The sequence below is a fragment of the Oncorhynchus kisutch genome, linkage group LG4, assembly GCF_002021735.2.
Source record: "Oncorhynchus kisutch isolate 150728-3 linkage group LG4, Okis_V2, whole genome shotgun sequence".
In the NCBI taxonomy this organism is placed as follows: Eukaryota; Metazoa; Chordata; class Actinopteri; order Salmoniformes; family Salmonidae; genus Oncorhynchus; species Oncorhynchus kisutch.
In genome coordinates, this window is record NC_034177.2 from 44,657,630 (window position 1) to 44,683,972 (window position 26,343).

Genomic DNA, 26,343 nt, shown 5'->3' on the forward strand with positions numbered 1-26,343 from the left:
TTCGAGTCTATACTGTGTGAGGCATCAGAGTTGAGAGAATGACCAAGAACAGCAGCCTACCAGTGATGGATGCAGGTGAGTTGCGGAACATCTCGTAAAGCTTGGAGATGTACAGCACCATCATAAGCTTGTCTGGGTCCTGGTCCAGAGCCATCTCGTTCCCCGTGGTCACAGGCTGGATACCAAACTCGTGCTCTGCTATGTCAAAGGCCAGCTGGTTGTTCTTGGCCGAGTCCTTCTCATTCAGGGAGTCAAAGTCACTAGGATGGAGGGAGATACAGAGAAGAGGCATAAGGTTCACCTCCTATAAGACCTTAATAAAGTAGTTTCCCCTATGGAGTGAGAATGTTAGCCCTAAAACAGTTTGTTGATAAGCATTAAAATGTTGGTTTAATGCTGCATTTTATAATCATTATACTTTCCGCACCACCAGACTCCTACCAACAGATGCATTGCACTAGCTGAAAGGAGAGGTCTAAGTCCCTTAGCAACAGCCCATAGCAATGTCATAAACAGATTGTAAACACATTTCCTTTCCATAAAAAGGATTTAATTCAGAATGGACTGTCGAATCACATCTACCTGTGACACAGAGAGGGGGGGGGGGGGGGTGATGAGGTCATCACGGCTGCACCCCCTCAGCTCGACTCACACACACACACACACACACACACACACGACGACTTGAGTGGGCCAAATTCACACCGCATGAAGGATAAAACACCCACTTGTTATTTAGGTAAGATGGAAACATTTCAAGGCGTGGAGTTGCTCAACCGTGCCATCAGTATCTAACACTGTTAGTACAAGTGCTTTATACACATAATTGGACGTGCAATATGAAAGCCAAACCAGAATGCTCGCTTTCTCATTTCTCTATTTAGACAAACCTAGCTGTTGCCCGCAAAGGTCAGTACACATAGTACAGTTCCTAATTTATGAATCCTACACCTAGAGTTTAAACAGAAGTGTTGTCTACAATATAATCAATATCGCTGTTCACATTTTCAACAGCATAACATGTGACAGACACAAAGGCAGTGCATGACCATAGACAAGATGACAATCAGTGTGTGCTTTGATGGTGCCAATAAGACCATGACTGTGTGTATGCATATACACACACACAGCCTTCAGAAAGTATTCACACCTCTTTACTTTTGCCACATTTTTTTTGTGTTAGTCTGAATTTAAAATTGATCAAATGTAGAGGTTTGTATTACACACAATACCCCATAATGTCAAAGTGGAATGTTTATTTTTATACATTTATCAGATTAATTAAAAATCAAAAAGCTGAAATGTCGAGTCAAGATGTATTCAACCCCTTTGTTATGGCAAACCTAAATAAGTTCAGGAGTAAAAATGTGCTTAACGAGTTACATAATATATTGCATCTATACACTGTATGTAATAGTGTTTAACATGATTTTTTTATGACTACCTCATCTCTGTACCCCAAACATACAGATAATTGTAAGGTCCCTCAGTCGAGCAGTGAATTTCAAACACAGATTCAGCCACAAAAGACCAGGGAGATTTTTTCAATGCCTCGCAAAGGACACCTATTGGTAGGTTAGTAAAAAAAAAGCAGACATTGAATATCCCTTTGAGCATGGTTAAGTTATTCATTAAACTTTGGATGGTGTATCAATACACCCAGTCACTAACTACAAAGATACAGGCGTCCTTCCTAACTCAGTTGCCGGAGAGGAAAGAAACCGCTCAGGGATTTCACCATGAGGCCAATGTTGACTGTAAAACAGTTAGAGTTTAATGGCTGTGATAGGAGATAACTGAGGATGGATAAACATTGCAGTTACTCCACAATATTGTGTAGGTCTTAATTGAAAGAAGAAAAAAAACACCAGACACTAGGCCCTTTGAAGTTATGCGATAAGAAGGGGAGGAGGGGGTTGAGAGAGAAGAGGGAGAGAAGTTGGTGCGAGAGAGGATGGCATCAGTTGCTGGGATCGATACTATCTGTATAGTGACCAAGGCCGGGTCTGAGGAGCTGCTTGGCGTAGGTAGCTAGACTAGCTGCCTATCAAGCTAGCTGGGTTTTCTTGAGGGCTTGAACGCAGCCCGGGATGCGATTAGCCATTGTGGCTGGGACTGCGGATTATCCCGGCCTTGTGTCAGTGTAGATCCTTGCTGTTTGTTGTTCTGGTTTCCAATCCTCCCAGCGATCTACCCTGTCTGGAACTGCGGGGAGTAACAGCGTAACCTACCATGACAAAGACCAAAGCAGGCAGGAGTACCGTTGAGGACAGTGATGTCTATCACAGGTGCAAGAGCTTTTTAAACTAACAAAAATTGTTATACAAGTAGTTGTTACAACAAGAAAATAGCTTCAAGTGTTGTCAAAATACTGGTGGAGTCAATTAATAAAATATTGGATAACCTGACCAGAGAGGTCCAGGACCTGAAGAACAGTTTGCACATCTCCCAGGGTCAGCTCGATGAGGTTAAACAGGAGAATGGCATGATGAAAGCAACCTGTAAGTCATTGAGAGAGGACATCATTTCTGTATGCGAAGCCATGATAATTTGATTTCTCCGTCATTGTTGTCAAGGTGCAATCAAAGTGGAACATGGTTGTGGATGGAATTACAGAATCTCCACAGTGGTCAAAGTTCCTGAGGTTCAAGGACAAGGTAGCTGTTCTGGAAAGAGCCAAGAACTTGAGAGGAACGTACATCTTCCTCAACGAGGACTATCCTGAAGCTGTGCGCCAGAAGAGGAAAGAACTTATCCCAGCCATGAAAGCTGCCAGAGAGCGTAGGGACATTACTCATACCTTCTATGACAGGCTCATAGCCCACCCTCCCTTTCAAAAGTCCGGAAAGGATGAGAGAGCCAATCCTATGGGTTCGTAGCTTCAACCCCACAGCACACACACACACCAATTGATGAATGGACTGCTGAACGTATATATTTCTCTTGCCTGGTTTATTCTTTTCCATATTTCGCTCTTATAAGCTACCCAGGAAAAGGATGAAAATATCCCATATCAATATAGTTAGCCTTAGAAATAAGGTTTATGAAATCAATAACATTTATATAGACATCTGAGACTAATTCCTTTGATGATAGAGCAGCAGCAATAAAAGTGTATAACATCTATAGAAGAGACAGGAATGCTTATGGGGGAGGGGTTGACATACATACAAACACACACAGCTCAAAAAAATAAAGGGAACACTTAAACACAATGAAACTCCAAATCAATCACTTCTGTGAAATCAAACTGTCCACTTAGGAAGCAACACTGATTGACAATAAATTCCACATGCTGTTGTGCAAATGGAATAGACAACAGGTGTAAATTATAGGCAATTAGCAAGACATCCCCCAATAAAGGAGTGGTTCTGCAGGTGGTGACCACAGACCACTTCTCAGTTCCTATGCTTCCTGGCTGACGTTTTGGTCACTTTTGAATGCTGGCGGTGCTTTCACTCTAGTGGTAGCATGAGACGGCTCAGGTAGTGCAGCTCATCCAGGATGGCACATCAATGCGAGCTGTGGCAAGAAGGTTTGCTGTGTCTGTCAGCGTAGTGTCCAGAGCATGGAGGCGCTACCAGGAGACAGGCCAGTACACCTGGGAGGCCGTAAGAGGGCAACAACCCAGCAGCAGGACCGCTACCTCCGCCTTTGTGCAAGGAGGAGCAGGAGGAGCACTGCCATACCCCTGCAAAATGACCTCCAGCAGGCCACAAATGTGCATGTGTCTGCTCAAATGGTCAGAAACAGACAGGCTTACAGCGAAACACCGTTCAGGACGTTTGGCATTTGCATTAGTAAACCAAAATTGGCAAATTCGCCACTGGCGCCCTGCGCTCTTCACAGATGAAAGCAGGTTCACACTGAGCACGTGACATGTGTCTGGAGATGCTGTGGAGAACGTTCTACTGCCTGCAACATCCTCCAGCATGACCGGTTTGGCGGTGGGTCAGTCATGGTGTGGGGTGGCATTTCTTTGGGGGGGCCGCACAGCCCTCCATGTGCTCGCCAGAGGTAGCCTGACTGCCATTAGGTACCGAGATGAGATCCTCAGACCCCTTGTGAGACCATATGCTGGTGCAGTTGGACCTGGGTTCCTCCAAATGCAAGACAATGCTAGACCTCATGTGGCTGGAGTGTGTCAGCAGTTCCTGCAAGACGAAGGCATTGATGCTATGGACTGGCCCGCCCGTTCCCCAGACCTGAATCCAATTGAGCACATCATGTCTCGCTCCATCCACCAACGCCACGTTGCGCCACAGACTGTCCAGGAGTTGGCGGATGCTTTAGTCCAGGTCTGGGAGGAGATCCCTCAGGAGACCATCCACCACCTCATCAGGAGCATGCCCAGGCGTTGTAGGGAGGTTATACAGGCACGTGGAGGCCACACACACACAAAACTGAGCCTCATTTTGACTTCTTTTAAGGACATTACATCAAAGTTGGATCAGCCTGTAGTGTAGTTTTTCACTTTAATTTTGAGTGTGACTCCAAATCCAGACCTCCATGGGTTGATGGCTGACTAAATACTTCTTTGCCCCACTGTATATATATATATATATATATATATATATATAACAGGGAAATGGTGTTGTGCTATATATATATATATATACAGTGGGGCAAAAAAGTATTTAGTCAGCCACCGATTGTGCAAGTTCTCCCACTTAAAAAGATAAGGCTTGTAATTTTTATCATAGGTACACGTCAACTATGACAGACAAAATGAGAAGAAAAAATTTCAGAAAATCACATTGTAGGATTTTTAAATTAATTTATTAGCAAATTATGGTGGAAAATAAGTATTTGGTCAATAACAAACGTTTCTCAATACTTTGTTATATACCCTTTGTTGGCAATGACAGACATCAAACATTTTCTGTAAGTCTACACAAGATTTTCACACACTGTTGCTGGTATTTTGGCCCATTCCTCCATGCAGATCTCCTCTAGAGCAGTGATGTTTTGGGGCTGTTGCTGGGCAACATGGACTTTCAACTCCCTCCAAAGATTTTCTATGGGGTTGAGATCTGGAGACTGGCTAGGCCACTCCAGGACCTTGAAATGCTTCTTACGAAGCCACTCCTTCGTTGCCCGGGCAGTGTGTTTGGGATCATTGTCATGCTGAAAGACCCAGCCACGTTTCATCTTCAATGCCCTTGCTGATGGGAGGTTTTAACTCAAAATCTCACGATACATGGCCCCATTCATTCTTTCCTTTACACGGATCAGTCGTCCTGGTCCTTTTGCAGAAAAACAGCCCCAAAGCATGATGTTTCCACCCCCATGCTTCACAGTAGGTGCAACTCAGCATTCTTTGTCCTCCAAACACGACGAGTTGAGTTTTGACCAAAAAGTTATATTTTGGTTTCATCTGACCATATGACATTCTCCCAATCTTCTTCTGGATCATCCAAATGGTCTCTAACTTCAGACGGGCCTGGACATTAACTGGCTTAATAAGCAGGGGGACACGTCTGGCACTGCAGGATTTGAGTGCCTGGCGACGTAGTGTGTTACTGATGGTAGGCTTTGTTACTTTGGTCCCAGCTCTCTGCAGGTCATTCACTAGGTCCCCCGTGGGGGTGAGATCCCACAGGGTGAGATCTTGCGTGGAGCCCCAGATCTCTTGAAGCTCAGACCTCTTGAAGCTAGGGGGCACTATTTTTATGTTTGGAAAAATAACATTCCCAAAGTAAACAGACTATTTCTCAAGACCAGATGCTAGAATATGCATATAATTGACATATTCCGGTTGATATATTATCGAATAGATATTTGAAAAACACCCTGAGGGTCGATTATAAAAAACATGACATTTTTCTGTGGAAATTATGGATATAATTTGGAATTTTTGTCTGCGTTGTCGTGACAGCTCTTTTCGGTGGATTCCTGAGCATAACGCACCAAACTTTAGGTATTTGGATATAAAAAATATCTTTATGGAACAAAAGGAACATTGGGAGTCTCGTGAGTGAAAACATCCGAAGATCTTCAAAAAGGTAAACGATTAATTTGATTGCTTTTCTGAATTTCGTGACCAAGTTACCTAATGCTAAGTGTACTTAGTTTTATTTGACTGTGGCGCTATGCTATTCAGCGTTGCTGATGACAATTATACCGGATCCAGGATGGGTGGTTCAGAGAGGTTAACAAAGAGTTGCAGTCTGTTTTGGAATGGGTGGCCAGTAATAAACTGGTCCTCAACATCTCAAACTAAGAGCATTGTATTTGGTACACATAATTTCCTACATTCTACACCATAGCAGAATCTGTAAATTAATTGTGTGACTGTTGAACAAGTCGATGAAACTACATTTCTTGATGTTACCTTCGATTGTAAACTATCATGGTCCAAACAGATTCAAATGGTTGTAAAGATGGGTAGTAATAAAGAGATGCTCTGCTTTTTTGACACCACACTCCACAAAGCAAGTTCTGCAGGCTCAAATTTGATCTTATCTTGATTATTGTCCAGTCATATTGTTAAGTGCTGCAAAGAAAGACCTAGTTAAGCTGCAGCTGGCGCAGAACAGAGCCGCACGTGTTTCTCTTCATTGTAATCAGAAGGCTAATAATAATAATAATAATAATAATAATAATAATAATAATAATAATAAATACGCATGCCAGTCTCTCTTGGCTAAGAGTTGAGGAAAGACAGAGTCACTTCTTGTTTTTATAAGAAACAATGTGTTGGAAATTCCAAATTGTTTGCATATTCAACTGACACAGCACTGACGCACACCCACCCCGCCAGACATACAACCAGGGGTCTTTTCACAGTCTCCAGGTCCAGAACGAATTCAAGGAAACGTACAGTATTATACAGAGCCATGAGTGCATGGAACTCCCTTACATCTTATATAGCGGAGGTGAACAGCAAACCTGGTTAAAAAAATAAATCAACACTTCACAGCACTATGCCTCTCCCCCATGTGACCTACTTGTGTGTATATACTGACATGCATGTGTAACTGATAGATGCACAAACACACTACATGTTTTAAAATGTATGTAAATTGTAAAGTATTTTGTCTGTATTGTATTTTTCGCTGTGTTGGAACCCAGTAAGACTAGCTGACGCCATTGGCTTTCGGCTAATGGGGATCTAATAAATCAACATTAAATAAAATCCATAGAATGAGTTTGACACCCCTGCTGTACAGAACAACAATATTCTGATGACTAAAGTAATAGTGCAAAGCAAATAACTTTTTGTCCCGAACACAAAGTGTTATATTTTTGGGGAAAATCCAATACATTACTGAGTACCACGCTCCATATTTTCAAGCATAGTGGTAGCTGCATGATGTTATCGGTATGCTTGTCATCGTTAAGGACTGGGGAGTTTTTCAGGGAAAAAAAATGAATAAAAATCCGAATGGAGGCAAACATCCTATAAGAAAATCTGGTTAATTCTGCTTTCCACCAGACACTGGGAGATGAAGTCACCTTTCAGCAGGACAATAACCTAAAACACAAGGCCAAATATACACCGGAGTTGCTTACCAAGAAGACCGTGAATATTCCTGAGTGGCCGAGTTACAGTTTGGAGTTAAATCTATAGCAAAACCTGAAAATAGTTGTCTAGCAATGATCAACTAATTTGACAGAGCTTGAAGAATTTTGAAAATAATAAAAATGGGCAAATGTTGCACAATCCAGGTGTTGAAAGCTGTTAGAGACTTACCCAGAGAGAACCACAGCTGTAATCACTGCCAAAGGTACTTCTACAAAGTATCGACTCAGGCATGTGAATACTTATGTATATGAGATATTGCTGTATTTCATTTAATACATTTGCTCACATTTCTAAAAACATATTTTTACTTTGCCATTATGGAGTATTGTGGTTAGATTGGTGAGGGAAAAATCTATTTAAATCAATTTTGAATTCAAGCTGGAACACGACAAAATGTGGAACAAGTCAAGGGGTATTAATACTTTCTGAAGGCGCTGTACATGTGCATTCTCTCACATGAGGTCTGGCCGGAGGCGGTGTATAAGAGCACAGAGTGCTAGGCCACTCTTCCAGGAAGAGGTGAGATTGGTGACGTCCACACCCCTGTACCCCTGTGTCTGCTTCTGACACCAGGTGAGGAGGCGGCTGGGCCGGATGTCCGACTCTGTGGGATAAGAGGGGCCAACCAATCAGTCATCCAATCACGCCATCATCACCAAATAGAAACATACAGAAAGATAAATACACCTGGCTACAGTGGCTAGAGAATACAACACATCCCTGTAGTGTAATACGTCTTCATGGATACCTTTTTAAAAGTAGTATGAGGGTATGGGAGTGTGGGCCAGCACACGCTTTTGTTGGGCATGTCTGACCCTGCTTCATGTAATGTGACCGCAGTCATTGTTTCAAGTGGGTGTAACTGTGATGAGCCCTTTTATTAACTCTCAGGTGAGGCAAGTTTATGGGACAAACACAGATCAGATTACGAATAGAACGTCACAAGGAGCCACTAATCCATAATGCTTGCACGTCTGACTAATCCAAACCGTCTCGGTCAGCTCCTGGCCTGTAGAAATACAATATCTAGAACAGACATTCCCATTCAAGTCAATGATCCATAATGGGTGGACCTGCAGCCGTAATTGCATTTCTATGTCCTGGCCTACGTGGGTGTCTATGTCTGAGCTTGTCTAATATAATTAAAGGATGATGCATCAGGTTAGTCATTGAGATGACAGGCCTGAGAAATGACAAGTCTCAGACTGTGGTCAGTTTGTGTTTGTGAAGACTGACCTCGTCTGGAGAGATTGACAGAACTACGTGTGGATCCACCCCGCTCCAGAGGACAAGAGTCCTGCTGCCCGTCTATGAACAGGTGACGCACCTGTGAGAGAGGCATGAGAAGTATATTACAATATTAAAACTAGTTACCGGCTTTGTGAAACCGGTTCTTTAGCAAGCCAATGTCAATACATGTTAAGCAAGTTAACCCATTCACATCCCTGTACTATATTTAGTAAAATATGAAAAAAGCACCACAGAACAAATTCTGTTTGGTATAAATGAATGCAATGTGTTGACACCAGCATAAAGTATTGTTATTTGACCTGTTCAAAAAAAAACTCACTGTTTGTGAACTATAGCCGATTCTGCATCATACTATACCTTTGGACACGTGGGGTTATCATTGGACACCAATGGTCCAGATGATGTGTATGTATATACCTAGGGCTGTTGCTGTGACCGTATTACGTGACCGTGGTCACGAGTCATGAAGGCAGTCAAATTCCACCTGACCGTTTAGTCATGGTAATTAGGCTTCTCCAAGCTCTGATGCTGCTGATGGTCATTAGTATGTTATTCGGCTATTTCAGCCACACTCATTGCTGACAGGTGTATAAAATTGAGCACGCAGCCATGCCATCTCCATAGACAAACATTGACAGTAGAATGGCCTTACGGAAAAGCTCAGTGATTTACAACGTGGCACCATCATATGATGCCACCTTTCCAACAAGTCAGTTCGTCAAATTTCTGCCCAAGGGGACTGTAAGTAATGTTATTGTGAAGTGGAAACGTCAAGGTGCAACAACGGCTCAGCAGCGAAGTGGTAGGCAACAAGCTCACAGAACGGGACCGCCGAGTCCTGAAGCGCGTAATGCGTCAAACCAGCTGTCCTCCATTGCAACACTCCCTACCGAGTTCCAAACTGCCTCTGGAATCAACGTCAGAATATATGAGAGCAAGAGCGTGTGGATTTCATCCACTCAATTTTGTTTCCATATGTACAGTACCAGTCAAAAGTTTTAGAACACCTACTCATTCAAGGGTTATTTATTTTTACATTGTAGTGAAGACATCAGAACTATGAAATAACACATGGAATGATGTAGTAAGCCAAAGTGTTAAACTAATCAAAATATATTGCATATTTGAGATTGTTCAAAGTAGTCACCCTTTGCCTTGATGACAGTTTTGCACACTATTGGCATTCGCTCAAACAGCTTCATGAGGAGATATTTTCCAACAGTCTTGAAGGAGTTCCCACATATGCTGAGCACTTGTTGGCTGCTGTTCCTTCATTCTGCGGTCCAACTCATCCCAAACCATGTCAATTTGGTTGAGGTCGAGGGACTGTGGAGGCCAGGTCATCTGATGCAGCACTCCATCCCTCTACTCAAGGTAAAATAGCCCTTACACATCCTGGAGGTGTGTTGGGTCATTGTCCTGCTGAAAAACAAATGATCGCCCCACTAAGCTCAAACCAGATGGGATGGCTGCAGAATGCTGTGGTAGCTATGCTGGTTAAGTGTGCCTTGAATTAAAAAAATAAAATAAAAAACAAATCACTGACGTGGTGTGGGGGTGCTTTGCTGGTGACCCTCTCCTCCATGCTTTACGGTAAGAAACACACATGCAGAGATCCGTTCACCCACACTACGTCTCAAAGGCACAGCAGTTGGAATCAAAAATCTATCATTTGGAGTCAAGACCAAAGGACAAATTTCCACCAGTCAAATGTCCATTGCTTGTGTTTCTTGGCCCAAGCAAATCTTCTTGTTGGTGTCCCTTAGTAGTGGTTTCTTTGCAGAAATTTGACATTAAGCCCGATTCTCAGTCTCCTCTGAACCATTGATGTGTCTGTTATTTGAACTCTGAAGCATTTATTTGGGCTGTAATTTCTGAGGCTGGTAACTAATGAACTTATCCTCTGCAGCAGAGGTAACTCCAGGTCTTCCATTCCTGTGGCGGTCCTTTTGAGAGCCACTTTCATCATAGCGCTTGATGGTTTGAGGCCGCACTTGAAGAAAGTCCTTTAAATTTTACACATTGACTGACCTTCCCATCTTCAAGTAATGAAGGAAAGTCGTTTTTCTTTGCTTATTTGAGCCATTCTTGCCATAATATGGACTTTGTCTTTTACCAAATAGGGATATCTTCTGTAGTGTGTGTACACACACACACACACACACACACACACACACACACACACACACGCTTGGGGTCACTTAGAAATGTCCTTGGATTTGGAAAGAAAAGCAAATTTTTTGTCCATTAAAATAAAATCGATCAGAAACAGTGTGGACATTGTTAATGTTGTAAATGACTATTGTAGCTGGAAACAGCAGATTTTTTTATGGAATATCTAAATAGACGTACAGAGGCCCATTATCAGCAACCATCACTCCTGTGTTCCAACGGCACGTTATGTTAGCTAATCCAAGTTTAAAAGGCTAATTGATCATTAGAAAACCCTTTTGCAATTATGTTAGCACAGCTGAAAACTGTGGTGCTGATTAAAACAGCAATACATTTTTTTTTAAATGACCTTTAGACTAGTTGAGTATCTGGAGCCTCAGCATTTGTGGGTTTGATTACAGGCTCAAAATGGCCAGAAACAAAGAACTTACTTGTGAAAATTGTCAGTCTATTCTTGTTCTGAAAAATGAAGGCTATTCCATGCGAGAAATTGCCAAGAAACTGAAGATCTCGTATAACGCTGTGTACAACTACCTTCACAGAACAGAGCAAACTGGCTCTAAGCAGAATAGAAAGAGTGGGAGGCCCCGGTGCACAACTGAGCAAGAGGACAAGTACATTCGTGTCGAGCTTGAGAAAGACACCTCGCAAGTCCTCAACTGGCAGCTTCATTAAATAGCACTTGCAAAACACCAGTCTCAGCAGCAACAAAGAGGTGACGCCGGGATGCTGGCCTTCTAGGCAGAGTTGCAAAGAAAAAGCCATATCTCAGACTGGCCAATAAAAATAAAAGATTAAGGTGGGCAAAATAACACAGATACTGGACAGAGGTACTCTGCCTAGAAGGCCAGCTTCCCGGAGTCACCTTTTCACAGTTGACGTTGAGACTGTACCTGCTAGGTACTACAGTTGAAGTCGGAAGTTTACATACGCTTAGGCTGGAGTCATGAAAACTCGTTTTTCAACCACTCCACAAATGTCTTGTTATCAAACTATAGTTCTGGAAAGTCTGTTAGGACATCTACTTTGTGCATGGCACAAGTAATTTTTTCAACAATTGTTTTCAGACAGATTATTTCACTAATCACAATTCCAGTGGGTCAGAAGTTTACATACTAAGTTCACTGTGCCTTTAATCAGCTTGGAACATTCCAAGACCGCAGAAAACATTTGTAGACCTCCACAAGTCTGGTTCATCCTTGGGAGCAATTTCCAAACGCCTGAAGGTACCACAATTCATCTGTACAAACAATAGTACGCAAGTATAAACACCATGGGACCACGCAGCCGTCCTACCGCTCAGGAAGGAGACGCGTTCTGCCTCCTAGAGATGAATGTACTTTGGTGCGAAATGTGCATATCAATTCCAGAACAGCAGCAAAGGACCTTGTGAAGATGCTGGAGCAAATAGGTACAAAAGTCACTACATCCACAGTAAAACGAGTCCAATAGACATAACCTGAAAGGCCGCTCAGCAAGGAAGAAGCCACTGTTCCAAAACCACCATAAAAATGCCAGACTACGGTTTGCAATTGCACATGGGGACAAAGATCGTACTTTTTGGAGAAATGTCCTCTGGTCTGATGAAACAAAAATATAATTGTTTGGCCATAATAACCATTATGTTTGGAGGAAAAAGGGGGACGCTTGCAAGCTGAAGAACACCATCCCAACTGTGAAGCACGGGAGTGGCAGCGTCATGTTGTGGGGGTGCTTTGCTGCAGGAGGGACTGGTGCACGTCACAAAATAGATGGCATCATGAGGATGGAAAATTATGTGGATATATTGAAGCAACATCTCAAGACAGTCAGGAAGTTAAAGCTTGGTCGCAAATGGGTCTCCAAATGGACAATGAACCCAAGCATACTTCCAAAGTTGTGGCAAAATGGCTTAAGGATAACAAAGTTAAGGTATTGGAGTGGCCATCACAAAGCCCTGACCTCAATCCTATAGAAAATTTGTGGGCGGAACTGATAAAAGGCATGTGCGAGCAAGAAGGCCCACAAACCTGACCTAGTTACACCATCTTTGTCAGGAGGAATGGGCCAAAATGCACCCAACTTATTGTGGGAAGCATGTGGAAGGCTACCCGAGACATTTGACCCAAGTTAAACAATTTAAAGGCAATGCTACCAAATACTAATTGAGTGTATGTAAACTTCTGACCCACTGGGAATGTGAGAAAAAGCAGAAATAATTTATTCTGACATTCTTAAAATAAAGTGGTGACCTTAACTGACCTAAGACAGGGAATGTTGACTAGGATTAAATGTCAGGAATTGTGAAAAACTTAATTTAAATGTATTTGGATAAGGTGTATGTAAACTACCGACTTCAACTGTATTTAATGAACCTGCCACATGATTCATGAAATGTGTAAAAAAAAAATGTAACCCCATGTGTCCAAAGACTCAATATAGTACAATATAAAGAAAACTCACTGTAGACAAATGCTTTGGCCGATTTAAAAATGTCTTCAGATTTGTCCATTAGGAAGCAGAGAGAACAAGAATCAAATAAACTAGACTAAAATAAATAACATTTCTGCAATGGATATGAATGGGTTAATTGTCAACTGTTCTAGAGTGCATTCGGAAAGTATTCAGAACCCTTGACTTTACAGCCTTATACTAAAATTGATTAACTTGAAAAAAAATGGTTAGCAATCTATATACCCCATAATGACAAAACCGGTTTAGAAATGATTGTAAACTTAATTCAAAATAAAAAACAGAAATACCACATTTCCATAAATATTCAGACCCTTTATTCAGTACTTTGCTGAAGCACCTTTGGCAGTGATTACAGCTTAGAGTCTTCTTCGGTATGACGGTTCAAGCTTTGCAGACCTGTATTTGGGGAGTTTCTCCCATTCATCTCTGCAGATTCCCTCAAGCTGTGTCAGGTTGGACGGGGAGCGTTGCTGCACAGCTATTTTCACGTCTCTCCAGAGATGTTCGATAAAGTTTTGAGTTCAGGCTCTGGCTGGGCCACTCAAAGACATTCAGAGACTTGTCCCGAAGCCACTCCTGCGCTGCTTGGCTGTGTGCTTGGGGTCATTGTCCTGGACAAAGGTAAACCTTCACCCCAGTCTGAGGTCCTGAACCCTCTGGAGCAGGATTTCACCACGGACCGGTATGTAATTTGCTCTGGTCATCTTTCCCTCGATCCTGACTAGTCTCCCAGTCCGTACCACTGAAAAACATCCCAACCGCATGATGCTAACACCACCATGCTTCACCTCAGGTATGGTGCCAGACGTGATGTTTGGCATTCAGGCCAAATAGTTCAATCTTGGTTTCATCAGACCAGAGAATGTTTCTTTAGGTGTCTTATGGGAAACTACTGAGGAGCGGCTTTCATCTGGCCACTCTACCACAAAGGCCTGATTGGTGGCGTGCTGCAGAGATGGTTGTCCTTTTGGAAGGTTCTCTCATCTCCACTAAGGAACTCTGGAGCTCTGTCAGTGACCCGCAGGTTCCTGGTCGCCTCCCTGACCAAGGCCCCCCCCCCCGCCCCCGATTGCTCAGTTTGGCAGGGCGGACAGCTCTTGGTAGAGTCTTGATGGTTCCAAACTTCATCCATTTAAGATTAATGAAGCCACTGTGTTCTTGGGGACCTTCAATACTGCATATTGTTTTTTGTATCCTTCCCCAGATCTGTGCTGCGACATAATCCTGTCTCAGAGCTCTACAGACAATTCCTTCGACCTCATGACTTAGTTGACAGTGCATGTCAGAGCATAAAGCGTGTGCCTTTCCTTACGAAATCATGTCCAAACAATTGAATTTCCCACAGGTGGACACCAATCAAGTTGTAAAAACATCAAGGATGATCAATGGAAACAGGACGCACCGAAGATACATTTAAAGTCTCATCGCAAAGGGTCTTAATACTTATGTAAATAAGGTTTCTGTTGAAATAAAAAATTGCAAACATTTCTAAAAACCTTTTTCTTTATGGGGTATTCTGTGTAGATTAATGGGGGGGGGGGGGGGTGAATTTTATCCATTTTAGAATAAGGCTGTAACATAACAGAATGTGGAAAAAGTCAGGGGGCCTGAATACACTAAATAGGACAACACAATTTATCTGTTTAAAATGTAAATGTGAGGTATTCTCCATCTCAGACGAACCTGATGTGGCTTGACACAGCTGGAGTTGAGGTTAGGGTACCGTGTTACCGGGTCTATGGTGTACTGATCAAAGTTCTTTGAGATGTTCTCTGTTGTTGTTTGGGGTAATAGCCTGTAGAGGCCCTCCCTACAAACATGTCATGAGATGAAATCATTCATTTTCTGTTAAAACCAGAGCAACAGATTACCTGTCATACTGTGGGACAAACACAAAATCACCATCACTTCTACTAATAGGATAACCAAACGTTTCTAACATGTAGCAATATGAATCTAATCATAATTTGAATGTAGACACCTGATAGCATTTTTTTCCAAAGTGACTGGAACCGGTCTCTCCTAACCTGGATTAAGAAAATGGCAATATAATCTCTTTTTTTAACTTTTACCACTTTTTCTCCCCAATTTCGTGATATCCTATTGGAAGTTACAGTCTTGTCCCATCGCTGCAACTCCCTTACGACTCGGAAGAGGCGAAGGTCGATCCTACTTCTTGACACACTGCTCACTTAACCCGGAAGCCAGCCGCACCAACATGGAGGAAAGACCATCCAGCAGGCGGCCGAAGTCAGCCCCGCAGGCGGCCGAAGTCAGCCACAAGAAGTCGCTAGAGCATGATGGGACAAGGAAATCATGGCCGGCTAAACCCTCCCCTAACCCGGACGACGCTGGGCCAATTGTGCGCCGCCTCATGGGTCTCCCAGTCACGGCCAGCTGTGACACAGTCTGGGATCGAACCCGGGTCTGTAGTGACCACTGCGCCACACAGAAAGCCGTCATTAGAATCTCATATGTAAACATCTCCAGCCTACTGTACCTCTCTGCCAGGATCTCCAGATGGGTCTTGCCCTGCGCCCAGCCCCTCACCATCCACACCGTGTCAAAGGCAGCCAGGAACCCTCTAGCACAGCCTGTCCCCGTGGGCCAGAAGGGCTATAGACAGAGAGAACATGGGTCAACACACTACACACATACAAAGCAGGACACACTGATTGTTCAGCGACATCAAGCAAGCCTTGAATGTTCTCAAACTGCCTAAAGGGAATATGTGTGGGAAGAAAAATGCTCATCTGATCTACTGTAAGAGGTGACAAGCCACCTGGTACTAACAACCTGGATGCTAAATTAGTGAGGTTGGTAGCAGAATACATTGACTTCGGTTTGCCACATGTTCAATTTAAGCCTAGAAGACGATATGTGCCCTCAGACCTGGAGGGAGGCAAAGATCATTCCGCTGCCCAAGAATAGCAGAGCACCCTTTAAATGGTTCAAATAGCTGACCAAATCAGCCTGTTACCAGGGCTTAGCAAACGTTTTGAAAATAATCGTGTTTATCAAAAAGTTATTTTACAACAGACTTTCAGCATGCTTATAGAGAAGGGCACTCAACACGCTCAGCACTGACACAAATGACTGATGATTGGCTGAAAGAAATTGATAATAAGAATATTTTGGGAGCTGTTTGGTTAGACATCAGTGCAGCTTTTGATATCATTGATCATAAACTATTGCTGAAAAAAATTACTTGTGTTATGGATTTGCATCATCTGCCTTATGGATTGAGAGTTACCGATCTAATAGAACAGAGGGTTTTCTGTGGTGTACCACAGGGCAGCCAGCTTGGGCAATTGTTTTCTGTCATTACTAATGACTTTCCAATGTCCTTGAATAAAGCTTGTGTTTCAATGAACGCTAACGACTCAAAAGTAAACGTCAGCTACGACAATAAAATAAATAACTAACACTTAAGAGCTTCAGTCAGTTTCAGAATGGGTAACTAGCAATAGGCTGGTGCTAAATATATATAAAAAACTAAAAACATCGTTTTTGAGACAAATCACTCACTCAATGCTAAGCTTAATTTAGGATGTAATATTGAATAATGTGGTTATTGAGCAACAGCTGGGTGTAACCCAAGATGGGGCGGCAGGGTAGCCTAGTGGTTAGAGCGTTGGACTAGCAACCAGAAGGTTGCAAGTTAAAATCCCCGAGCTGACAAGGTACACATCTGTCGTTCTGCCTAGGCAGTCATTGATAATAAGAATTTGTTCTTAACAGACTTGCCTAGTTAAATAAAAAGGTAAATAAAAAATTTAATAAAAAAAGATTGTAAGCTGTCATGGTCAAAACATAGACTTGGTTGCTGAAATGGGTTAGAGGTCTGTCCATGTTGTGACAACCCTCACTCACTCTGTCTGCCGTATTCTTTGTCTTGACTCGTTTTCCTTATTAGGATGTCGGCAAGCGGAGCTGGGAGGGTCGTCAGCGATATGGGACACACCTGGGCCCGGGTATGTCCCGAGATAAATACACCTCTTCCCCATTCATTGAGGAGACTTTCTCCATGCAGACACAGTTTTTGGTTGTTTGCTTTGGCTCCTTTCAACACCCCTCATTATCACATTTATGCACGCAACCACACACTTACACTATGGATTACTGACTACACACACACCGTTAATTGTATTTACATTTCCTCAGTTAAGGAATAACAAAAATATATTTATTATCACCACATTTCACCTTTTTGTTGCGTACTAGGAGCCGGTTCGTGACAATGTTAAGGAGTTGCTCTGCTTTCTTGACATCTCAGTCGACCAGACAGGTGCTAGTTTTGTTGCATCTGGACTACTGCCCAGTTGTGTGGTAATGTGTGGCAAAGAGGGCCATAGGTAAATTGCAGTTGGTCCAGAAGAAAGTGGCACATACTGCATTTAGATGTACACAGGGGGAAGGGGGGGGCGAATGTCAGTTACATGTATGTCAATCTCTCGATTGACTGCATCACTATTGGTCTTTGTGCGAGGTACTCTCTCAGGGACTCTGAAGTCTCTGCCCATTCATCACCATTGTACTGGTTGTTGTCTTACCCATTGTTGACTTAGCTAGCTCTCCCAATCAACACCTGTGATTGCTTTATGCCTCGCCTGGTCTCTCTCAAATGTCAATATGCCTTGTACACTGTTGTTTAGGATAGTTATTATTGTCGTAGTTTACTGCAGAGCCCCTAGTCCCACTCAACATGCCTCCTTTCGCATAACTAGCCCTTCCAGAGATGGAACCTCTTATCACTCTGTGCCTGAGTGGATTTAAACCATACCCGTACACCATACCAGTCTGTACATTACACCCTGAATCTATTCTACCACGCCCAGAAATCTGCTCCTTTTATTCTCTGTCCCCAACGCACTAGACAACCAGTTTTGAAAGCCGTACCCTCATCCTACTCGGGTGATGTGGAGGTTAACCCAGGCCCTGTGTGTCCCTAGGCACTCATTTGTTGACTTCTGTAACCAAAAAAACCTTTGTTTCATGCATGTTAAAATCAGAAGCCTCGTCGCCAAGTTAGTTTTACTCACTGCTTTAGCACACTCCGCCAACCCTGATGTCCTTGCAGTGTCTGAATCCTGGCTCAGGAAGGCCACCAAAAATTGAGATTTCCATCCGCAACTACAACATTTTCCATCAAGATAGAACTGCCAGAGGGAGGAGTTGCAATCTACTGCAGAGATCGCCTGCAGAGTTCTGTCATACTTTCCAGGTCTATGCCAAAACAGTTCGAGCTTCTAATTTTAAAAATGAATCTCTACAAAAATAAGTCTCTCACTGTTGCCACCTGTTATAGACCCCCCTCAGCTCCCAGCTGTGCCCTGGACACCATATGTGAATTGATTGCCCCACATCTATCTTCAGAGTTCGTTCTGTTAGGTGACCTAAACTGGGATATGCTTAACACCCCAGCAGTCCTACAATCTAAACTAGATGCCCTCAATCTCACACAAGTTATCAAGGAACCCACCAGGCACAACCCTAAATCCGTAACTATGGGCACCCTCAGATATTATTCTGACCAACTTGCCCTCCAAATACACCTCTGCTCTTTTCAATCAGGATCTCATCGATCACTGCCTCATTGCCTGCATCCGCGGTCAAATTACCACCTTTCATCCTTGTCAAACGCTCCATAAAAAAAACACTTCTGCAAGCAAGACTTTCTAATCAACCTGGCCCGGGTATCCTGGAAGGATACTGACCTCATCCTGTTAGTCGAGGATGCCTAGTCATTCTTTAAAAGTAATTTCCTCAACATCTTAAATAAGCATGCCCAATTCAAAAAAATGTAGAACAGATATAGCCCTTAGTTCACTCCAGACCGGACTGCCCTCGACCAATAAACTCATCCTATGGCGGACTGCACTAGCATTGAATAGTCCCCGCGATATTCAACTTTTCAGGGAAGTCAGGAACCAATACACGCAGTCCGTCAGGAAAGCAAAGGCTAGCCTTTTCCAAACAGAAATGTGCATCCTGTAGCAAACTCCAAAAAACTTCTGGGACACTGTAAAGTCCATGGAGAAAAAGAGCACCTCCTCCCAGCTGCCTACTGCACGGAGGCTAGGTAACACTCACCACCAATAAATCCACAATCCGCTACTTTCCCAAGCCTCCCCAAATCAGCTGTGCAAGACAATCTGGACCTGCTTTCTGAAATTATCCACCCCCATTGTTGCAACCCCTATCACCAGTCTGTTCAACCTCTCCTTCATATCGTCCGAGATCCCTAAAGATTGGAAAGCTGTCGCGGTCATCCCCCTCTTCAAAGGGGGTGACACTAGACCCAAACTGCTACAGTTATATAGCTATCCTGCCCTGCCTCTCTAAAGTCTTCGAAAGCCAAGTTAAGAAACAGATCACGGACCATTTCGAATTCCACCGTACCTTCTCCGCTCTGCAATCCGATTTCCGAGTTGGTCACGGGTGCACCTCAGCCGCGCTCAAGGTACTAAACAATATCATAACCGCCATCAATAAAAGACAGTACTGTGCAGCCATATTCATCGACCTGGCCAAAGCTTTCGACTCTGTCAATCACCATATTCTTAACGGCAGACTAAACAGCTTTGGTTTCTCAAATGACTGCCTCTCCACAATGGCCAAGACCAGAGAGCTGTGGAAGGACATCAGGGCTAAAATTGTAGACCTGCACAAGGCAGGGATGGGCTACAGGACAATAGGCAAGCAGCTTGGTGAGAAGGCAACAACTGTTGGCGCAATTAGAAAATGGAAGTTGAAGATGACGGTCAATCACCCTGATTGGGTCTTCAAGAGCTCACCTCGTGGGGCATCAATGATCCTGAGGAAGGTGAGGGATCAGCCCAGAACTACACGGCAGGACCTGGTCAATGACCTGAAGAGAGCTGGGACCACAGTCTCAAAGAAAACCATTAACACCTATTGGTGACTGTGTCCAAGGGAATCTCTCAGGAGCTGTTCCACTTCTTTAGCTTGGTGGGCATCCCAAACGAGATCCTGACAGGCCAAGTTACTGAGTTTGTCCCGCGTAATGAAAGATGTGCTTTCCTGCAGATCTCCTTTCACCCGCAGACAGATGGGCTCATCGAGCGGTTTTTAAAAAAAACGCTCAAACAAATGCTGAGGAAGGTCATCGAGCAGGACGGGAAGAACTGGGACCAGCTACTACTCCACCTAATGTTCTCAATCCAAGAAGTACCCCAGTCCTCCACGGGGTTTTCCCTTTTCAAACTCCTCTACGGGAAGAGGCCACACGGCCTACTGGACTTCGCCAAGGAGGTGTGGGAAGCCCAACTGACCCCCTTACGCAGCGTGGTAGAGTACGTGGAGACAATGAGGGAGCGGATGACAGCCATATGGCGAGTCGTGAGGGAACATATGGAGAATGCCCAACGCGCCCAAGCCTACAATCGGGGAGCCCAGCCCCGAGAACTCCAAGTGGGAGACAGGGTGTTGGTCTTGATCCCCACGGCCAAAAGTAAGTTCCTGGCAACATGGCATGGGCCATATGAGGTGATCGAGAAGCTGGGACCTATCAATTACCGCGTACAGCAGCCCGGGTGATGAAAACCAGATTTACCACGTGAACCTGTTGAAGAAGTGGCACGAGAGGCCAGCCTTGGCCATGTTATGGTCGGGACCCAGGACACCAATGGTACCAGTGGTGGTCCCGAGCAATGAGGACCTCGACCTGGCCCAGAAGCAAGAGCTCAGGGAGCTTGTCGATCGGAACATTCTCAGAGAATCCGGGCCGCACGACCCTCATTGAACACCACATCCATACCCGGCCCGGGGAAACGGTACAAAAAGAGGCCATATCGGATTCCGGAGGCACAAAGAAAGGCCGTGAAACAGGAAGTGGAAGGGGATGGGTCGTTGAAGACCAAAGGATCTTGGCAGGTACCGTTGGCAGCCTCCTCCCAGGAGAAGACAGCGTTTTCAACACCAAACAGATTGTACCAGTACCAGGTGCTCCCGTTCGGTCTCCACGTAGCCCCACTCACATTCCAGAGACTGATGAACAAAGCTCTTCGCCCATTTGGATGATATCCTCATCCACAGGCAAGGTTGGAAAGAGCACCTGACCAGACACAGGTCAAGTCCTTCCTGGGACTGGCAGGATACTATAGCCGGTTTATCCCCAACTTTGCGGCTATAGCTTCCCCCTCAATGATCTAACCAGGGCCCGCCTCCCGAAAACAGTGAAATGGATGGACGAGACAGAAGCGGTGTGCAGCCGCCTGAAGGAAACCCTTTGCTCCCATCCGATTCTCGTATTGCCCAATTTCCTGCCGATGTTGGTCCAGACGGATGCATATGACATGGGACTAGAGGCCGTTCTGTCCCAGATACATGTGGTGCTCCTCCCCACCGTGTACATCAGCCGAAAGCTGATACCGAAATAAAAAAAATACTCTATTGTGGAGAAAGAGTGTCTAGCGGTGAAGTGGGCGCTAGACACTCAAGTATTACCTGTTAGGTACCCACTTCACACTGGTCACGGACCATGCTCCCCTGGTCTGGGGAAGGGACACACGATCCGGTCACCAGGTGGTTCTTGTCCCTTCAACACCTCTTTTTCTGTTGTACACAGGTTAGGGGCAAAGCATGGAAACGAGGATGCCCTATCGAGAAGGGCGACATACGTTGCACTGATGACAGTCCCCTCCGACAGAGTTAGGGCGAGGGGGGGGGGATCTGCTGGACGTGCCAGGTCGACAGGCTCTCCAGCCAGGACTAAATTGGGGCTGATTGGGGATTGGTGAGTAATCAAGGGCTGATTGCTCACCAGCTGTACAAGTCCCATAAAGCCTCAATAAGAGCAGCACACAGGGACGGTATCAGTTTTTAATCCCCACAGGATACAGATAGACCCGGAGCCCAGAAGACTGTAGCCCGGAGAGGGTCTTGGGGGAGACCGGTTCTTTTCGACTTTTATTTGAATAAATACCTTTGATACGGAGCTAATTCTACTCTGTCCGTGTCTGATCTGTGTAAACGTTTTGACCCAACCCCCTGGTCTGCCACAGTATATTATTCATTTTATTTGTTTTCGTTTTTTTCATGTTTGGACCCCAGGAAGAGGAGCTGCTGCCTTGGCAGCATTGGGGATCCCAATAAAATACATTTACTGTTGGCTCCTGTGACTTGAGAGGCATTTAGACAAAGCTTTGAGAATTGACTAGCATGAGAAATTAAATGAACAGTAATCTATAGCCCGGCACACCATACGGATGAAAACAGACTGAACAGGGATGGGGAAAACCTGAAGTTGAAAGAAAGGCATTTCTTTGGTTTCTGCTGCAAAATGTTTTACTCCATTTTGCTATTGTGTGACAATGTGTATTCATTTCACCCACAACATCAGTTTGACGTAAAGCCACCTCACCTCCAATAGACTGTCCCCCACCAGAGCTACCAGTAGCTGATGTCCGCACTTCTCCCTGAACAGCGCCGCATTCTCTGAGGCGCACATGCAGGTGAAGTCGAACATGGCCACATCGGGCTGGTTGCAGTGGTTGATGGCGTAGTCCAGAGAGGGCAGCTGGTAGTTGGTGCCAAAGTCGGCCGCCTCGCGGGCGTAGGAGAGAAGAGCCTCCTGGTTCACGTTGTCTTGGCCCAGCAGCTTCTCTGTTTCAATGTAATCCTGCAGGACCAAGAAACAGGGCGGGTTGATGGAAAATGAATGGTATTGCTACGAAAGAAATCAGAGCGTCACCTCTACCAAGTCCTAGTTGGAGCCTATAACTGGGGCTTAAGATTGTCCTGGTCAGATCAGGAAATCATCAGGGCCCTACCTACCTACCTACCTATTCATCATCATGTGTAGATTAGACTGAGGTGATGGCAACCGGCCCTAAAGACTTTAGTTGCCCTAGACAGTTTTGTTCAACATTTCTGAACACGTAAGCAGACTTTGAAAAACTACGTAGGTCAAGTCTGTTTCAGCAGCTGGTTAAAAAAAAACAGTGACAGGTTTCACCTCAGGTAGCAAGCAATTACAGGGATTACAAGTCTACTACATTATTGTTACGGATCAGCGCCCTCACATGCAAATACCCATCATATTCTTTTATCAAACATTTCCATTGTACAGTTTAAAATATAAGTCAAGAGCTCGCTGACAATTCGAACCAGTCAAGGCAGCAGTGCTATGACGAGAGCTTAAAGACTACACACAGAGGTCACATTCAGAGCAGGAAGGATGAGGAGTCCATCTTCACTGAAGGAGAAATTAAATGAAAACGAGCCTTCAGAGACCAGACACACAGGTGCCAGATTCCTTCTCACCCAGCAAAACCTTTTCCTCTCTCACTCCACTCCAATGTATCTTGTTCTGTGCTTTTATTCCCAGTTCAAACAAAGGGCTGAGATTTAGCACCCTCTGGCAGATAGGGCACAATGGCACAGCTGTGAATATCTGAACTGTTGGGGATTAGAAGAGTGGGGGAATGACATATGGGGAAAGTGAAAACAAAGGAGCAAAACAAACACCACTCACATGAATGATGACCCCCTTGTCCAGCAGACTCTGCTTCTTTGCAGTCATCACAAAGTAGTGTGTGTTGTCTCTGTAGTACACGATGTTCTCCAGATCAATCCCTGCAACAACAAGAAAACAAAGATGAATTAACACCTTTATGTCCTTCATCATGTTGACCAGGTTGACCGTACAACCAGTGGGGTGGTTGTATTAGTTGACCAACTGTACCGTAGGGATTAGCCCAGTGGACATGTTTCACATACAGTGTGCATCTTATGATCCATGTGAGTGATGGGGCCGAACCCTTCATTAACTTCTTCGGGCTAGGGAGCAGTTTTCGGAAGTTTGGATGAATGAGGTGCCCAAAGTAAACTGCCCGTTACTCAGGCCCAGAAGCTAGGATATGCATTTACAGTGGGGGAAAAGTATTTGATACACTGCCGATTTTGCAGGCTTTCCTACTTACAAAGCATGTAGAGGTGTGTAATTTTTATCATAGGTACACTTCAACTGTGAGAGACGGAATCTAAAACAAAAATCCAGAAAATCACGTATGATTTTAAAGTAATTACTTTGCATTTTATTGCATGACATAGTGGGGCAAAAAAGTATTTAGTCAGCCACCAATTGTGCAAGTTCTCCCACTTAAAAAGATGAGGCCTGTAATTTTCACATGTACACTTCAACTATGACAGACAAAATGAGGGGCGGGGGGGGGGAAATCCAGAAAGTCACATTGTAGGATTTTTTATGATTTTATTTGCAAATTATGGTGGAAAAAAGGTATTTGGTCAACTACAAACAAGCAAGCTCTCACAGACCTGTAACAACTTCTTTAATAAGAGGCTCCTCTGTCCTCCACTCGTTACCTGTATTAATGGCACCTGTTTGAACTTGTTATCAGTATAAAAGACACCTGTCCACAACCTCAAACAGTCACACTCCAAACTCCACTATGGCCAAGACCAAAGAGCTGTCAAAGGACACCAGAAACAAAATTGTAGACCTGTACCAGGCTGGGAAGACTGAATCTGCAATAGGTAAGCAGCTTGGTTTGAAGAAATCAACTGTGGGAGCAATTATTAGGAAATGGAAGACATACAAGACCACTGATAATCTCCCTCGATCTGGGGTTTCACGCAAGATCTCACCCCGTGGGGTCAAAATGATCACAAGAACGGTGAGCAAAAATCCCAGAACCACACGGGGGGACCTAGTGAATGACCTGCAGAGAGCTGGGACCAAAGTAACAAAGCCTGCCATCAGTAACACACTACGCCACCAGGGACTCAAATCCTGCAGTGCCAGACATGTCCACCTGCTTAAGCCAGTACATGTCCAGGCCCGTCTGAAGTTTGCTAGAGAGCATTTGGATGATCCAGAAGAAGATTGTGAGAATGTCATATGGTCAGATGAAACCAAAATATAACTTTTTGGTCAAAACTCAACTCGTCATGTTTGGAGGACAAAGAATGCTGAGTTGCATCCAAAGAACACCATACCTACTGTGAAGCATGGGGGTGGAAACATGCTTTGGGGCTGTTTTTCTGCATAGGGACCAGGACAACTGATCCGTGTAAAGGAAAGAATGAGTGGGGCCAAGTATCGTGAGATTTTAAGTGAAAACCTCCTTGCATCAGCAAGGGCATTAAAGATTAAATGTGGCTGGGTCTTTCAGCATGACAAGGATCCCAAACACACCGCCCGGGCAACGAAGGAGTGGCTTCGTAAGAAGCATTTCAAGGTCCTGGAGTGGCCTAGCCAGTCTCCAGATCTCAACCCCATAGAAAATCTTTGGAGGGAGTTGAAAGTCCATGTTGCCCAGGAGATCTGCATGGAGGAATGGGCCAAAATACCAGCAACAGTGTGTGAAAACCTTGTGAAGACTTACAGAAAACGTTTGACCTCTGTCATTGCCAACAAAGGGTATATAAAGTATTGAGATAAACTTTTGTTATTGACCAAATACTTATTTTCCACCATAATTTGCAAATAAATTCATTTAGAAAATCCTACAATGTGATTTTCTGGATTTTTTCTCTCATTTTTTCTGTCATTGTTGAAGTGTACCTGTGAAAATTACAGGCCTCATCTTTTTAAATGGGAGAAATTGCACAATTGGTGGCTGACTAAATACTTTCTTGCCCCACTAACTATTTGATACATCAGAAAAGCAGAACTTAATATTTGGTACAGGAACCTTTGTTTGCAATTACAGAGATCATACGTTTCCTATAGTTCTTGACCAGGTTTAAACACACTGCAGCAGGGATTTTGGCCCACTCCTCCATACAGACCTTCTCCAGATCCTTCAGGTTTCAGGACTGTCGCTGGGCAAGACGGACCTTCCGCTCCCTCCAAAGATTTTCTATGGGGTTGAGATCTGGAGACTGGCTAGGCCACTCCAGGACCTTGAGATGCTTCTTACGGAGCCACTCCTTAGTTGCCCTGGCTGTGT

General features: G+C 44.2%; 1 protein-coding gene across 14 annotated transcripts in view; it reads right to left on the reverse strand.

Moving 5' to 3' along the window:
* LOC109889585 (protein-methionine sulfoxide oxidase mical2b) overlaps positions 1-26,343 on the reverse strand; it is an 81,535-nt gene that overhangs the window by 29,962 nt on the left and 25,230 nt on the right. For all 14 annotated transcript variants that reach the window (XR_004209735.1, XR_004209734.1, XR_004209733.1 and 11 more), the window contains exons 7-13: positions 23,904-24,004; positions 22,791-23,048; positions 15,906-16,021; positions 15,089-15,215; positions 8,765-8,855; positions 7,985-8,132; positions 61-260 (exon numbers count right to left, since the gene is read on the reverse strand). Coding sequence is in view for 11 of the 14 variants with exons in the window: in XM_031823045.1 (XP_031678905.1) it covers positions 61-260; positions 7,985-8,132; positions 8,765-8,855; positions 15,089-15,215; positions 15,906-16,021; positions 22,791-23,048; positions 23,904-24,004 (1,041 nt within the window). In the remaining 3 variants the exon portion in view is untranslated. The remainder of the gene's footprint in view (positions 1-60; positions 261-7,984; positions 8,133-8,764; positions 8,856-15,088; positions 15,216-15,905; positions 16,022-22,790; positions 23,049-23,903; positions 24,005-26,343) is intronic.